The sequence below is a fragment of the Lygodium microphyllum genome, chromosome 12, assembly GCF_053477565.2.
Source record: "Lygodium microphyllum isolate KBCC chromosome 12, Lygodium_microphyllum_v1.1.10, whole genome shotgun sequence".
Classification (NCBI taxonomy): Eukaryota; Viridiplantae; Streptophyta; class Polypodiopsida; order Schizaeales; family Lygodiaceae; genus Lygodium; species Lygodium microphyllum.
The window spans coordinates 151,952,115-151,966,748 of record NC_141146.1 but is presented as its reverse complement, the minus strand read 5'-3'; the positions used below and the strand labels follow the sequence as shown (position 1 = coordinate 151,966,748).

The window sequence follows — 14,634 nt, the reverse complement described above, 5'->3', positions numbered from 1 at the left end:
AAAGCACTGCAACAAGGAAAGCTTCAAAACTGACCATTGTATTCATAGATAAAACAGGGTTATTTGGCTCACATATAGTACACACAAAAAAATCATTTTTAACATCATCCCAAACTCCGCCTTTGAGCAGAGAGATAGGGATCAAGGTGCATGCGTCTTCCTTTAACAGCAGTAAAGCCCTAACCACCGAACGGACATTAGTGACTTGAAAACACCACAAAGGTGTTAAAACTAATCACGGTACACGGAACCCTCCAGCCCAAACCAAATAATGCATCTCTTATCCACATCCTGCAGATTCAACTGCCATTGGATTTTTGAGGATCCACTCTTGTGCCACACGAGAACCTTAAAAGTAGCACAAAGCCAAATTTGTGTATGACATTAATTTTCTGCCATCTTCATGATCCGGCTGGGGAGGATGTCATCGGGTCTGCCTCACTTCTAGTCTCAATGTCAAACTGACTGCCAGGCCAATCTGCTGACTGCAAGGGCATAACATGGGAGACATGGTGCTGTTCTCCACAGTCAACAGCTCCAGGACCTGTGAGATGATCTTGCATGGAGCCTGTAGGATCTGGGTGTGTCAGAGGCATTGGTGAGTTCATTCCAGCTGCGGAACCACCAGCTAGCATACTTGATGTGCCTTCTCCAAAGCCTGTACGTACTTGACCTTTGCGGCTCTCAGAAAAGAAAGTCCCTACTATGACCTGCAACATGAGATAAGCGACAACTCAGGAAAAAGCTCCAAAAACGTGCATGCACAAGGATTGCAATAATCAGCCACACCTGAACTGGGGTTGCTGCCATAAGGAATCCTGCCACTCCCCCGCCCACAACTCGACCATCTGGTCCAGCTAATGACACACTTAAGCCTCCGGTCCTGCTGCGCACCCCTCCACTTTCAGTCAGCAGAAATAGACCAGACAAAGAAAGAATCTCAAAGCGTCCCTGTCAAAGCACGAAGTCAGTTCAGTTTAATATTTTATGGCGAAAAGTAGTCAAAGCACAGTGTAAGATCAGTTAAATATTCTATGGCGACATTTATGGGTACCCTCTCAACAATTTACATTACATACACCTGGCGAAAGGTAGTCAAAGCACGGTGTAAGATCAGTTAAATATTCTATGGCGACATTTATGGGTACCCTCTCAACAATTTACATTACATACACCTGGCGAAAGGTAGTCAAAGCACGGTGTAAGATCAGTTAAATATTCTATGGCGACATTTATGGGTACCCTCTCAACAATTTACATTACATACACCTCTTTTAACAGTTGCATGCATTGAGGTTGTGATACTAAGCAAAGAGACTGACAATCCAAAAGGTATGCTTCTTTCTAAAAGTGTCTAGACTACAAATTAATTGATCACATAAAGACAGTCATTAGCATTGGTCCCAATAAAGAAAGATTATGGTTATTACCAAGAATAGTCACAAATTGAAAGATAATGGTCATTACCAAGAATAGAGACAAATTACAAAGCAATCAACCAGCTCCTCAGTCACATTACCAACATGCATACATATTACGGTATTACCACAACTATTCTGCAGACAAAGAAGACCAGGACAGCATGGGAGTTCCCAGGGGCAACAACTGAGCAGCCAGAGATTCCAGACATCAACTGGTCAGTCACCCAACAACCAGATAGTTGGCAAATTCATAAGAAGTAATCACGATGCTAACAACAATGTACAAGCCTTTCTCAAAGACTGACAGCAGAACCGGATCCATGATATGCAAAGAGACATCAAGTACATATTAAGCGCGGCTGGGGTCTTTCCAGAAGTGACCAAAGTGAATGCCCAAACCCAAGCCCAAGTACAAGACCATACAAGCCCCATGATATCCACAATTGTCAATGCCAAATACTAACGCCCTCTATCAGACCATGGGCAATCACTACACCAAGATAAACAATGATACGGTACCCAAACTCAGCCACCGAGGGTATCTAGAATGTTCACCACATCGAAAAACGATGGGGTACCTCACGATAGAAAAGCATGGAGCTCACGAATAAGTTACCTTAAAGTGACCTAAGTGAATGCCCAAAGCCACCCAAGGCCACATAAGCCCACAATATGCACAAAAATACAACTAAAACCCTCTCTCAGATCATGGGCAGTTAGCACAACAAAATAAAGAATCACATACCTGCTGAGCCACTAAATTTAGGGTTCCCTTTAACCCATAATTAAGTCTCATTAAAGCAGACCCAGAAGCACATTATGGCTGAATTATTTAAATTAAATGGCTTATTTTTTAGAGTAGATGCAACCCCAATCCTCTCTAAATAGAAGCCTAGTGAGTGCATCCCTTATCCCACAATTATTATTCCAGCTTACTATCAGCCATCATCTCGCCAACTGCTGCTCACACCCCTCCATTGGCAGACATTTCAGTTCATGGTGCTGTCCCAGCTGTTTGTACAGTCCACCAGCCATGTGACCTGATCTATGAGTGCTTCCCATAAATCTTCATCACCCAAAACACCTTGCCCAGCTGTCCCACACCTGTTCCCAGCCTGATGACCTGATTCAGCACCCTTTCCAGCTTGTGTTTTCAGTATCCGACCTGCTGCCACACTTTCAGGGCCTTCCAGCAGCTGTCACCATAGATTGGGCTGAGTCTCCAACTGTTCCAGGCCACCCAGCAATACTCCACTCTCCTCTGACAGTCGCCCATCAGCAAACAGCTGCATTCTGCATTTGGAGGTCGTTTTCAGGCTGCTGTCCACTAGGTTTTGATGCCAGGCAAGTCACCTTGCTGTCACCCATTATCCTCTTGCTTATCCAATCAGCTGACATCAACATTAACTCAAGTTATTTGCCTCAATTTCTTTATTGCAGTGCCCAAGTTGGCTGCCAAAGATTTCTATGTTTTTGTCGTGCAATTTGAGTTCTTTATCTCTGTTCACACACTTCTTTACAGTAGTGCCCGCACCCCACCATCAAAGTCTCCAAAACGTCCATGTCCCATACCACCACATCACATCAAGTACGCTCGAACCACCAAATACGCATGGATACCCTAGCACTTTCCATTAAGTAAAGATCCATTGCTGCCAACCATCCTGGCACAGTGTCCTTACATGCTAATACAAGACGAGTAAACACGCTCAATGCCGCCAAATCTATCATGGACCTAAAGTCAAACAAACTCCAAGCTTTCATAACCACCAGAAAGTCATACCTGCATGATCCACAGACATGGCCCACCACTGCATCATATAATCCAGTGGAATTCCAAGCTAGCAAGTATGCTTTTGTTCTATAACAGTGAAGTGATACTCCTCACATGTTTCAGGCCAACGAGGGACAGTCAAAGATGATGCTTGCCAAACCACCATTCTGTCCTTGTCCCTCTGGCCCAAAAACAGATGGGAGTGTCCACTCCACTATATAGGATAAAAGTCATAGAGGAGACCAGCCAAAAACATAGCTGCAGTAGCACCAAGCCACTTTGACATGAGATGCAGGTAAGGAATAGGACGCATCCAATCAAAACAAGAATTCATGGCTCAATGTAGCAGGAACATGTCAATCATCTAAATAGGACTAGTTGTACCAAAAGAGAAACCAATGGCCCTCTCTAAAATGATCACTAGACCCAAGTGTATGATTATCACCAAGTAAGCAAGGCAGCAACTTATCAGCATAGCATAGGCCACCCCTAGCACCATCCATGAAATGTCATCAAGGATCTTCAAAGACAGCACCAAAAACCATCAGGCTCAAAAAGTACAAGATGCAAAAGATATCTACCACATCAAAGCCATGGTCCAAGTATAAGGAATGAAAGCTAAAGACCACAATCTCGAGCAAACTCACTCTCAACCCTCAAAGAAAACCTGAAAGGAAGGACATAGGCCGTGGGAAGTGATACTCCAAAGCCATTGAATAAAAGTGCCACAAGTAAAGTTGCTATGCAAGAAGATAGTGTACCAAGTTACCTTACACCCTAGAGACCTTGGAAGTTGGGAGCCAACAACAATGTCAGCACACGACACTTTTACAAACTAATCTTAGTGAAAAGAGCAAGACACACGATGAGAGATCCTGCAAACATCATAACACACATATACAATAAGAACAAGATCAACAGTATACTGAGTTTCGTGGAAACACTAAATCAATGGTGTAAATTTTCCTCTTCAGGTATAACAGGGAAGGGAACCAACGTGTAGATCAAAACACAAATGAACACAGGGATATGAAGTGTCCAAACTAAGCATGAAAATAGCTGCACAAAAATCCACAAGAACAAATCCCCAACCAAAAATGAAAAACACACATGATGTATGGAGATGCCAACAATGAACACTGTAATTAAAGCACATGCCAAGTGCAAATACATCACCAAAAAGAAACACGTTGCCAAGAGGGAACATATTGCTAGTAACAAACATGCAATGTGGACGCACCAAGCGGAGTCATTTAATCAACTGCCAAGAGTTAACATAGCAAACACTTGACAAGAGATATTGTCTTTTACTACTCGCCATTCAGCCCCTTCCTCCCTCTCTCATGCCCCAAACACCCCCCACCCCCTCTCTCTGTCCCTCTCTACACACACACACACACACATATATAGAGGATATATGGAGAAGTCATGATGCAAATATCCAATACAAAGTGCAGCAAAACACAAAGGTCTTTTCAACAAAAACACTCGGAACACGTCCTGATTCCCTGGCAAAAGGTCTACACCACTTGTGAAGATACAGTACGGTTTGTAGAGAAAAGATGAAGGCTGGTACAAACACACAATGAAGTCTGATAAGAACACAAAAGGAAAGATGAAGAAATTAATGAATCTGGTATAGATGAAGGAAGCAGACTAGGTGGAAAGTGTTGAAGAGTTGCACCCCTCATGTATGGATCCCAAGTGCAGCAAACCAACAATCTTAGTAAAAGGTTGATCCAGAGAACTTATGCCAGCAAGATAGCAAGCTCAATGCCCAAGTGCAGCGATCTTTGGGGCTGGAATGACCAAACATAGTAAAATAATGCCTAGGAACAATCTCTATCTGAGGAAGGACAGCTGGCTGAGAACACCACTGTCAGGGATTTGAAAGAACAGAGTCAAATTATTGACTATGCATGTCTACTCTCCAAAATCATGTGGTAGGTTATTTTCCACATCCATCTTCATGTCTTGGCTTGTAAATTGGCCTTATTACAAAAGTTTGTTGAAGGACAACCATGGATACAAACATGCAAGGTGGATGCACCAAGGGAAGTCATTTAATCAGCCACCAGAGTCAACATAGCAAACACTTGATAAGAGGTATTGTCTTTCACTTCTTGCCATTCAACCCCTCCCTCCCTCCGCCCGCCCCCCCCCCCCTCTCTCTCTCTCTCTCTCTCTCTCTCTCTCTCTCTCTCTCTCTCTCTCTCATAAAGAGTATGCACCATGTATATTAGTCACAAAGAAGTACAAAAGTCAGGCAAGGTCATTGAAGAGACCACCCGATGCGAAGAAACCAAATCATCTCTACTCAAGATATCAGCATGTTGAGTAAGATCAAGCTGCCACTGAAGAAGTCCATTAAGCTTCACAACGATGTTGGATGCCTAAGGCAACATAAAAAATGAATGCATTGTAAGTGACCCCAATATGCCAACAACCCCAGAATCTAAGAAAGTGAAACAGAACATTCATATGAGGTTGTGTTGGACCATGATATTTAGCTTTTCCAAAGACTCAATCAAAAGGATGCAGCCTAGCCCCCACCACAACATGCCAAATGTCAAAAAGAAGGGCCCAAACCTTCCAAGCAAAAGGGCACAAGATGAATCTGTGACGAGAAGACTCAACCGTAGTGGTACAAAAGAAACAATTCCATTGTAAAAATATATCTCTCTCTCTCTCTCTCTCTCTCTCTCTCTCTCTCTCTCTCTCTCTCTCTCTCTCTCAAGATATACGAAAAAGGCATAATGTAAATATCCGACACAGGGCGAAAAACACAAAATTCTTTGCAATAAAAACATAAAACAAATGTCCTAGGTCCCGTGGCAAAAGGTCTATGCCGCTTATAAAAATATGGCACAGAGACTGCACACACACACACACACACAATGAACTCAGATAAGAACACAGAAGGAAAGATGAAGAAATCAATGAATGTGATATAGATGAAGGAAGCTCAAGGAACAAGACTGTTCAATAACCATTGTCTCTTCTAGAAGCAAACTAAGTGGAAAGCATTGAAGAGTTTCGCCCTCCATGTATGGATCCCAAGTGCAGCAAACCACCAATTGAAGTAAAAGGCTGATGCAAAGAACTTAAGACAGCAAAATAGCAGGCTAGATGCCGAAGCGGAGTAATCTTGGGGGCTGGAATGATCGAACATAGTAATATAATGCCTAGCAACAATCTCTATCTGAGGAAGGACAGCTGGCTGAGAACACCACTGTCATGGACTGACAGAACAAAGCCAGATTATCGACAATGCATGCATGTCTGGTCTCCAAAATCACATGGTGAATCAAATATTCGCAGGTCCATCTTCATGCGTTGGCTTGCTAGTACCCTTCCCTCCCACCCCAAAATGCCACCTCTTGTAGTTCCCTATTCAACATGAACTCCAATCCTAGATTCCTTCTACGGCACTCTTGGAGAACAATCCCCAATCTCTAGAGGCATGGATTCCATATCCCCTTCAAAGGGGAATCTCTTGGTATTCATTTCTGAGTCTCCTCCACGTTCATGAGGCTCTTCCAACTTATAACATTCTTCAGAGAGGGTCACAATCCATTACAACCATCCATCCGCTTTGAGCACCATGGTGAAGACCCTTGACCTTAGTCCTCCATCCTTCCACCATTGACCCAAAGAACTAGAATTCAGCCATGCCTTGGTGGCTACACCTTTGAATCTTCTCAAGAATGTAATTTACTAATTGGGGATAGCAACAAGCATCCTCTCTCTCAAAGCCCAAGCTTCCAACTGCCTTCAAATTCTTACGAATATGGAGACAAAGCACAGCTAGTGCTTTGCTTCTCTCTTGAGGTTGAGTTTTGGGCAGCTTCATATATCACCTAGGCTATCATCACCCTTCCAAGTTTCGAGTTATGGAAAGTGTGCTTCTTTCTTTTTCTGTTCTCCAACTTTGTTTTACTCCAATCTTAGCTAACGATGATCTTTAGTCACCAACACCCTTGCCACAAAACTATTCTTTATGGGGGATCTTCTTCTCTATTGGTTAACACCTGCTTGGATGAATGTTCATTCCAAAAAGAACAAAAGCGTGTATGTTCAGCCATCACAAGCTCAACACTTGAGTCTCCCAAACTCCTTGCGCTATGCGCGAAGGAAGGGTGTATCCGCTTTTGATCATGTTTCTTCCCCTCCACCAAGTAGAGCAAGAGGCGCTATTGTTTCTACTGAACATCTCAAGGACCTGCTAGCACGCCTTGCCTTTGATTGAATGGGTAGGGCCATCACCCCATTGGATCGTAGATACCCTTGTTCAGCCCAGACAAATGGATCCAGCCCTTAGAGGGGCTTTTACTATGCTTCCACTTCTCAACTAACATGTCTCCATCCCCCACAGGCTCAGCCTTTCTATCCACTATTTCCCGACACTCCGACCTAAAGTGACCCAACTATCCACAAGAGCCCCATTTGAGCTGAAAAAGTGATGGATGCATACCAGAGCAATTTATGCGCAACCAATTACGCCTCTTGCGGCCGATGTTCCACAACATACATAATCTGTTCCGATTAGGAGCACGCAAGGTTGGTGGCACCAAGACTATGCCAATTGTAGCCATCACATCCTTCAACAAAGGCCAATATACTGTTGGGCAGGCTTCAACCTCAACCCAAATGGGACACTCACGTTGAAGCAGAGAGTGAAAATCTGCCATGGCCTCCAAAGCACAACGTCTGTGTATCTCCACCTGCTGTACACCTCGAAGTCTACTGCAATCTCCACGATCTCAGACTGGAAATCTGCATCTGAAGTGACTTGAGTGTGTGCAGGTAGGCAGATATAAATATGCACAAAATATGGTACAGGTCGGCTGCATTAAATGCAGCGGGCAGCAGAAATATGGCCAACTGCAAGGAAACCTGTCTGACTGCTGACATGGCAATCCTGCACTTGTCCCGACTGCTCACACACCAAACAACAATCAAAAAACAAAGGTAACTTTGCCAATAGAGCATCCTGCATCTGAGAAGAATGCAAAAGCACCTCATAAAAGCTCCTAGGGCATACAAAGATTTCATCCACACATTCAGCTTGCATCAAATAGAACATCAATTGATGAATCCAAGCAAGCATCGTAATTTTGCCCATAAAAAACAATGACACCCTTTTCATAAAAGCCAGAAAAAGAGTGCAACACAACCTTAGTATTCACATTAGTATCCACGACATCCTCCTCAGCATTGTCCGATGCACTAGAGAGGTTTTGGTGAACATAATCACCCAATAGAGTGTTCGCAAATTCAAGCAGGTGCTGTCAATCCAACTCTTGGGAATCTTCATGAATGGTGGCCACTTGTGCATAAGATCAAAGGTGAGTATGGACCGGAGTAGAAGCCTCCATGGATACCATAGGTTCCTCGGAGGCATGTTTAGGACGTTTGCCTACCAGCTGATTATCCAAACAGGGTACCATTTCTTCTGAACAGGAACCATTTCCTCTTCATTGTCAGCCACAAGAACCAAAGCAAGGGTGGCCTCCATTTGATCCAGAAACACAGTATCAGAGCCATCCATATGTGCTGATTTCCTCTCTCCGTATCAGCTTGCAGAATTAAATCTGTCGGCCTGCAAAGTCAACCCTGCCTGTAGGGAAGCACAGACAGGGCTACTGCCTCTGTATGCAGGTGCTGCAACTACAGCACCCACGCCCCCCCCCCCCCCCTCTCTCTCTCTCTCTCTCTCTCTCTCTCTCTCTGTATGTGTGTGTGTGTGTGTGTGTGTGTGTTTGTTTTTACTGCAGATGGGCAAATGGTGTGTGGTTTGAAGAAGAAATGTAGACTGCGCACACAACAGCTTACAGCAGCACTGTAGAGGTCACAGAAAGGGCACCCCCAGGCTGGACAAAATAATACAAACGCAGTTGCTTGTTTGCCCTTTCTCTGGAGACCCTATTTCTGCAACTGTGCAGGAACAAAGCAGCGAGCACCACAAGATAAAACGCAAGGCGCACCAGGCAGGAGGGAGGTCAAAGCCTTTCTGTCTCACTGTCTGCGTCTCTCTGACAACCTGCAGAAAGGGGGTATCAACAGGTAGAACAGTAGACATGAAGGTTGCAGATCCACATGTCTGTGTGCAGGTGGCTGGGTAGCCCACAGGGTGGCTGCATTGCTCCTTATTTCAAGACCTTTCCAGACCAAGCAAGATAGGCGCATGAGCAATGCAACCAGCAAGGTTGTTTATTGCATGCAACAAAGCTGCAATATTGACACTATGTAGACAACAGCCATTTTGTAGCTCATTGGCATTGCCCTTGCACAATCCTTTGAGTTTACATATGTTCATTGTCATTGATCAGTAAGTGTTAATGTTTATAGTGGGTTGAGACTTGAAGGCTTGAGTTACAGCATCCAACTCACTAAAACAATGATGAATGACTAAGGTTTACCTATGCGGTATAGAGTCCTGTGCTTTAAACTCATGTTACTGTTCAAGTTTATACACCCTTAATATTTTATACATCCACAAATGCTTGAATATTTTGCAATTTGGCATGCTGACGTTTCACTTGTTACTGACTGAACTTTTGTTTGACAACTTCACAGCTGTTTCTATTTTATAATTCAGGAACTCCAACCAGCTACAGAGCAGGTTCACAGGAACCTCCTTCAGCTGCCTCTGCCTATCTCTTCTTGGCAAAACATCAAGGTCATCTCTTCCAATATTTGGTTTCACCAGAAAAACAGGAATTAGTTAACACAGAAAAGATCAAATATTTCTGAAACTAGTGACTGCAGGATTTCTATTTAAGAAGAAGCCATTGCTTAATTACAAATTCTACATGATACTAAGCACCTGAATTCATGATGCCACACTAAAACAGACATTTTGAAGGCTACGGCATCAAACAATCAGCCCTGAGAATCTCCTTACACAATATCAAACCCTCAACTGCAACAGCAATTATAAACATGGCATCAAACATGTAATAAAAATGAACAAAGGGGAAGGAGGGGGACAGAAGGGTAGTGAGGATCAAAACCAAGCTATACATTGAGAGGACCAAGCACACTCAAGGGAGAGAGACCTCATATGTCACAGCACCACCAGCATGCCGAAGTGTTGCATTTGAAATAGCACCATTTGCAGAAAGGATACACACAGCCCAAGGTCCATGCTGGGAAAAAGTTATTATTTTTGATGCTACATCCTGAAATGAAATAACACACGTAGACTTGTTGAAACCTGAACACCAGTTCATCACAATTAAACAAAGCATGAATTTAAAAGACTAAGAATGCAACAAAAGAGACTAAAGCAAATGATGTTTCATAAATTTTATTTAAGAGCTTCAGAGATTCTTTTTGTCATCAGCATCTCATAGGCATATATAGGTATGTGATCCGGAGAAATATAAACCAAAAAAAACACTCTTCTGATGCACATCTTTACAAGAGGGAAAACAAAAGCTCAACTGGCATAATAAGGCTTTTTCATCAGAGTTCTACATTAAATGATTAGATTTCAGCACACCTCTTTTTGCCTCTGTGAGTTGATTTTCTGGCACTAGTTAGGGTTGAGTGCTACATTCAATATGCCATCAGAGCTGAAGGCTCCAACAGAGCACACTTCTAAGGTCAAAAAACTGAAAATATATTATGAAAATAGCACCACTAAATAACATCTCTTTTGGCTAAAGAAGTCTCCAAAACTATCCTGAAAAATCTTTGTTGACATATGAAACTTGTGGATCACTCTGCTCTGATAGTGCTAGCAATACTAAAAGTAAGTAACAAGTACCCCAACAGAGACATATCCAGATATTAAAATTTGATCACTATGCTTCCTTGGAATCCTCGATAAATCTCCTCTAAGAAAACCCAAAAATTTGGAAAAACTACAAATTATTTCTGCATCAAGAACGAACCAGAGAGGATATGTTATAAAGAAAAACCTAGAAGATCAATTACAGGTAAAGGGTTTAGTTCAAAGGGAAATAGGAATTAATTGAGGCTATCGAAGGAAACCCTTCAACCTTCGGATTTAAGGAGTGAGGATAAACAAAAGTGGTATCTATCTTGGAGAATATGTTATTGATTGAATCGTTTCTGAATCTCTTTCTGAATCTCGATGCTAGTTTTTGCAACAAGTAAGAGATAGCACTGTCTATACGATTCGCCATTCTTTCTCCGATTCTGGGGGGGGTACAACCTAGAATGGGATCCCCTGTAGCAAGTGATTGATAAAACCATAAACGCAATAAAGAAACAAATTAGCAAGGAGCTAATATTTGCTATTTGCTACAGCACATTCCACAAATTAGATGGATAAAATTGTTTGTGCATACACTCTAATTGATGCGGACACTGAATTTTATCTAAATGATGAAAAGATTATTCAGAGAAAAAGGGCCCCACTGCCTATGTTAACAATGTATAATAAAACTGAAGTATTTCTAAGCCTCCAAACTCAGAAACAACTTGAGTATCTAAGTCAAAAGTCTTCACCGTCCAGACTAGGAAAGATCATATCTACCCTTTCTAACCCAAAAGTTTCTCTTTCAAACCACGAAAGCTCAACCAAATCCCAAAAGTCAACCACCAAACACAAAGAACTTTTACCTTGAAGAAACTTTAGAACCTTTGCATAGATTTCACTCAAAAAGGGTTTTCCAGATGTTAAAGTGCCTAGAATTCTAATTATCAGAGGTTCCTGAATGTTAAAGTGCCTAGAATTCGCCTAAAAATGCTATTCATAAAAAGTAGGGATGATATTCTAAAAATAGAAAGTTGTCCTGATAATTTTTTATAAGACCCCTAAGGAAAGTGTAAAATAGCTCTTAGACACACTCTCCAAAATGCCAATGTCGGGTCAAAATGAAGAATTGCAAATATTCAAACAGCCATGAAAACATCCACTGAACACTTTTTCAGCCATTTGTTCTACCACATTTAGAATATCTTTTATTTTTGAAACGACACATTATTTGAGCTTTTTCAGAGTTAATTTAGGCTAGAAAATTATGACAAATTAAGATAATTTAGGCCTTAAATTTATTTGTTCAACTATTAGGTTAGGGTTCAGCACACACACACACACAAACACACTCGACGGCAAGAGAGGAGTGTTGGAATGTCACATCCACTATGTGAGAATGATGTGAAAGCATAATCCCTAAGGTACTAAGTACCACACCTGCTGACAGGTATTCACACATTAAAAAACTTTTCTCCAACTAGAAGGTAAAAAGTGTTTGTGGATAAGTGAGCATTCACACCAGAACTTAGGAGAAACACTAATGTATACAAGGAATAGGCAGATCAATCGCTGAATGGTACCAAGCCTAGAGCCTTGAAAACGGCTTCAAACTTCTCTCTAGAGAAAGCTTTTGTAAATACATCTGCCAAATTGTCCTTTGTAGGGACATAAACCAAGTCAATCTCCCCTACATGGAACCTCTCTCCCTAGCATAATGATAATGCACCTCAATGTGCTTAGTGCGAACACGAAAAATTGGATTCCTTGCAGCTGCCATGGCACTTTGACTTTCAATATACATAGGAGTGGGTGACTATTGTCCCATACTAAGATCGACCAAAAGGCGTCTCAGCAATACATATTCCAATGTAGTTGTAAATGCTGCACTATATTTAGCTTCACAACTAGATGTGGCCGTTGCAAACTACTTGCTCAACCAAGAAATACATGAATCACCTAGCATGAAACAATTACCACTAGTGGACACCATCGTATCAAAACAACTAGCCCAATCACTATCTATGAAAGCATGCAAGCAAAGAGAAGTGCTCTTAGGATTAAAAAAAGACCAATATCTGAGTGCCTTTGAGTTAGCGAAAGACATGTTTAACTGCTTGCTAATGTGTAGTACTAGGGCTGTGCATAAAGCATGCGCACTAAGAGACCCCAAATTGAAGATCCAACCATATATTACACAAGTACAATAGACAACTGACATCTACTGATAAAGAAAGCATCAAATGGATCTCCTGCATCCTCAAGTGTAAACCTATGGCCTGTCTCAACTAGAGTAGAGATAGGCTTGCAGTCTTGGATCTGAAAATGCTCAAGAAGCTGAGCACTGTACTTAGACTATTGTGAAATAATGCCCCTCTCAACTACAATTAATTGTATGCCAAGATAGTAGTGGAAGTGGCCAAAATCTGTCACATCAAAAGCATGCTGCAATTCAATTATTAAGGCTGAGATCACTCTCTCATGAGGTCTAGTCAACAGCATGTCATCCACATAAAGAATGAGCGAGTGGCTTCGCAAGTTCTACTGAGTAGTGGAACCGACTCTTTGCTATCCCGTAATGTATCTAACAGCCATCTAGGGACTGTTTTAGCTTCCCAAATAGCAAACCTCTCCTCCACCACTTCATCATCAGCAATGCCTTGATCAATGGGCTGAAATTAGGCTACTGTTCAGCATGTGTTTGCCACTGATTTGCTACTGTGAACCCTCAATAGGTTGCTGAAATTGACCAAAATCAGGTGCACTTAGCTGAAACCATAGTCACCAAAAAACGTATTTTGTCCCTATGAAACGCAAAACCCCCGAAACCCTAAAATGTTTTATTTTGTTTCGCAAAACGGAGTAGGTCACCAGCCCATTCAAAGTGCAACCGTCTCCTCCTCTTCCTCCATCATTTTCTACGCCTCCATCTCTTTCAACTCCTGTATCTACTCTTCTTTCTTCTCTTTCCCCTCATTTATCTACTCTACTCCTCTTTCTTCTCTTTCTCATCCATCTCTCTCTCCTCTTCCATCCACCTTAAGGCTTGAGCCTTGAACCTGAACCTCCATGGCTCATCACAAAGATTATTCTCAAGATGTTTGGGAAGATACCGTGTTTGTCCATCGTTATGAAACATCTCAATCCAAAATTGTAGTTTGCAAGTTTTATGGAGACATATTGCAAGGGAGTTCCACCCAAACAAGGGTGCATTTCAAATGGACTATAAGCAAGGTGGATATAGTTGTAGGAGAGTACCCGAGGGTATTTTCTTGGCACATGTTGGTACACAAGAAAAATTGGCCAAGATGCGGTCACTCCTAAGAAGGCCACTAACCTCACAACAAATTGAAGAAGACTGGGAACAAGCAAAGAGAAATCACATAAGTGAAGTTGGAAACTCAAGTCAAGCAAAGCATAATGATGAGGACGATGGTCCAAGTGCTTCGAATGTGCCTACAAGTACACAAGCATCACAACCATTGGATAACACAGTTGGTGTGCCTTCAACAACAGATTCCACCACAATAGATCATGAGGTAGCATTTATATATGGTACCGGTTCTGCTCTTGGTGGTGAGGACACATCTCTACTCACTACGTCCTCACAAGGCTTGGCAAGCAAATCAAGAAAGAGAGGTAGAGAAGGCAATCAAAGCACATTGCAAGCGCGCTTTGCTCCAAGACTCAAGCAACAAGCTCAAGTCATG

General features: G+C 42.2%; 1 protein-coding gene across 1 annotated transcript in view; it reads right to left on the bottom strand.

Annotated features, from left to right (window-relative positions):
- Positions 1–20: 20 nt before the first annotated feature.
- LOC148028449 (AT-hook motif nuclear-localized protein 5-like) overlaps positions 21–14,634 on the bottom strand; it is a 43,026-nt gene continuing 28,412 nt past the window's right edge. The window contains exons 3-5 of the mRNA XM_087690243.1: positions 10,257–10,379; positions 790–951; positions 21–710 (exon numbers count right to left, since the gene is read on the bottom strand). Of these exons, the coding sequence (XP_087546369.1) occupies positions 402–710; positions 790–951; positions 10,257–10,379 (594 nt within the window). The 3' untranslated portion in view covers positions 21–401. The remainder of the gene's footprint in view (positions 711–789; positions 952–10,256; positions 10,380–14,634) is intronic.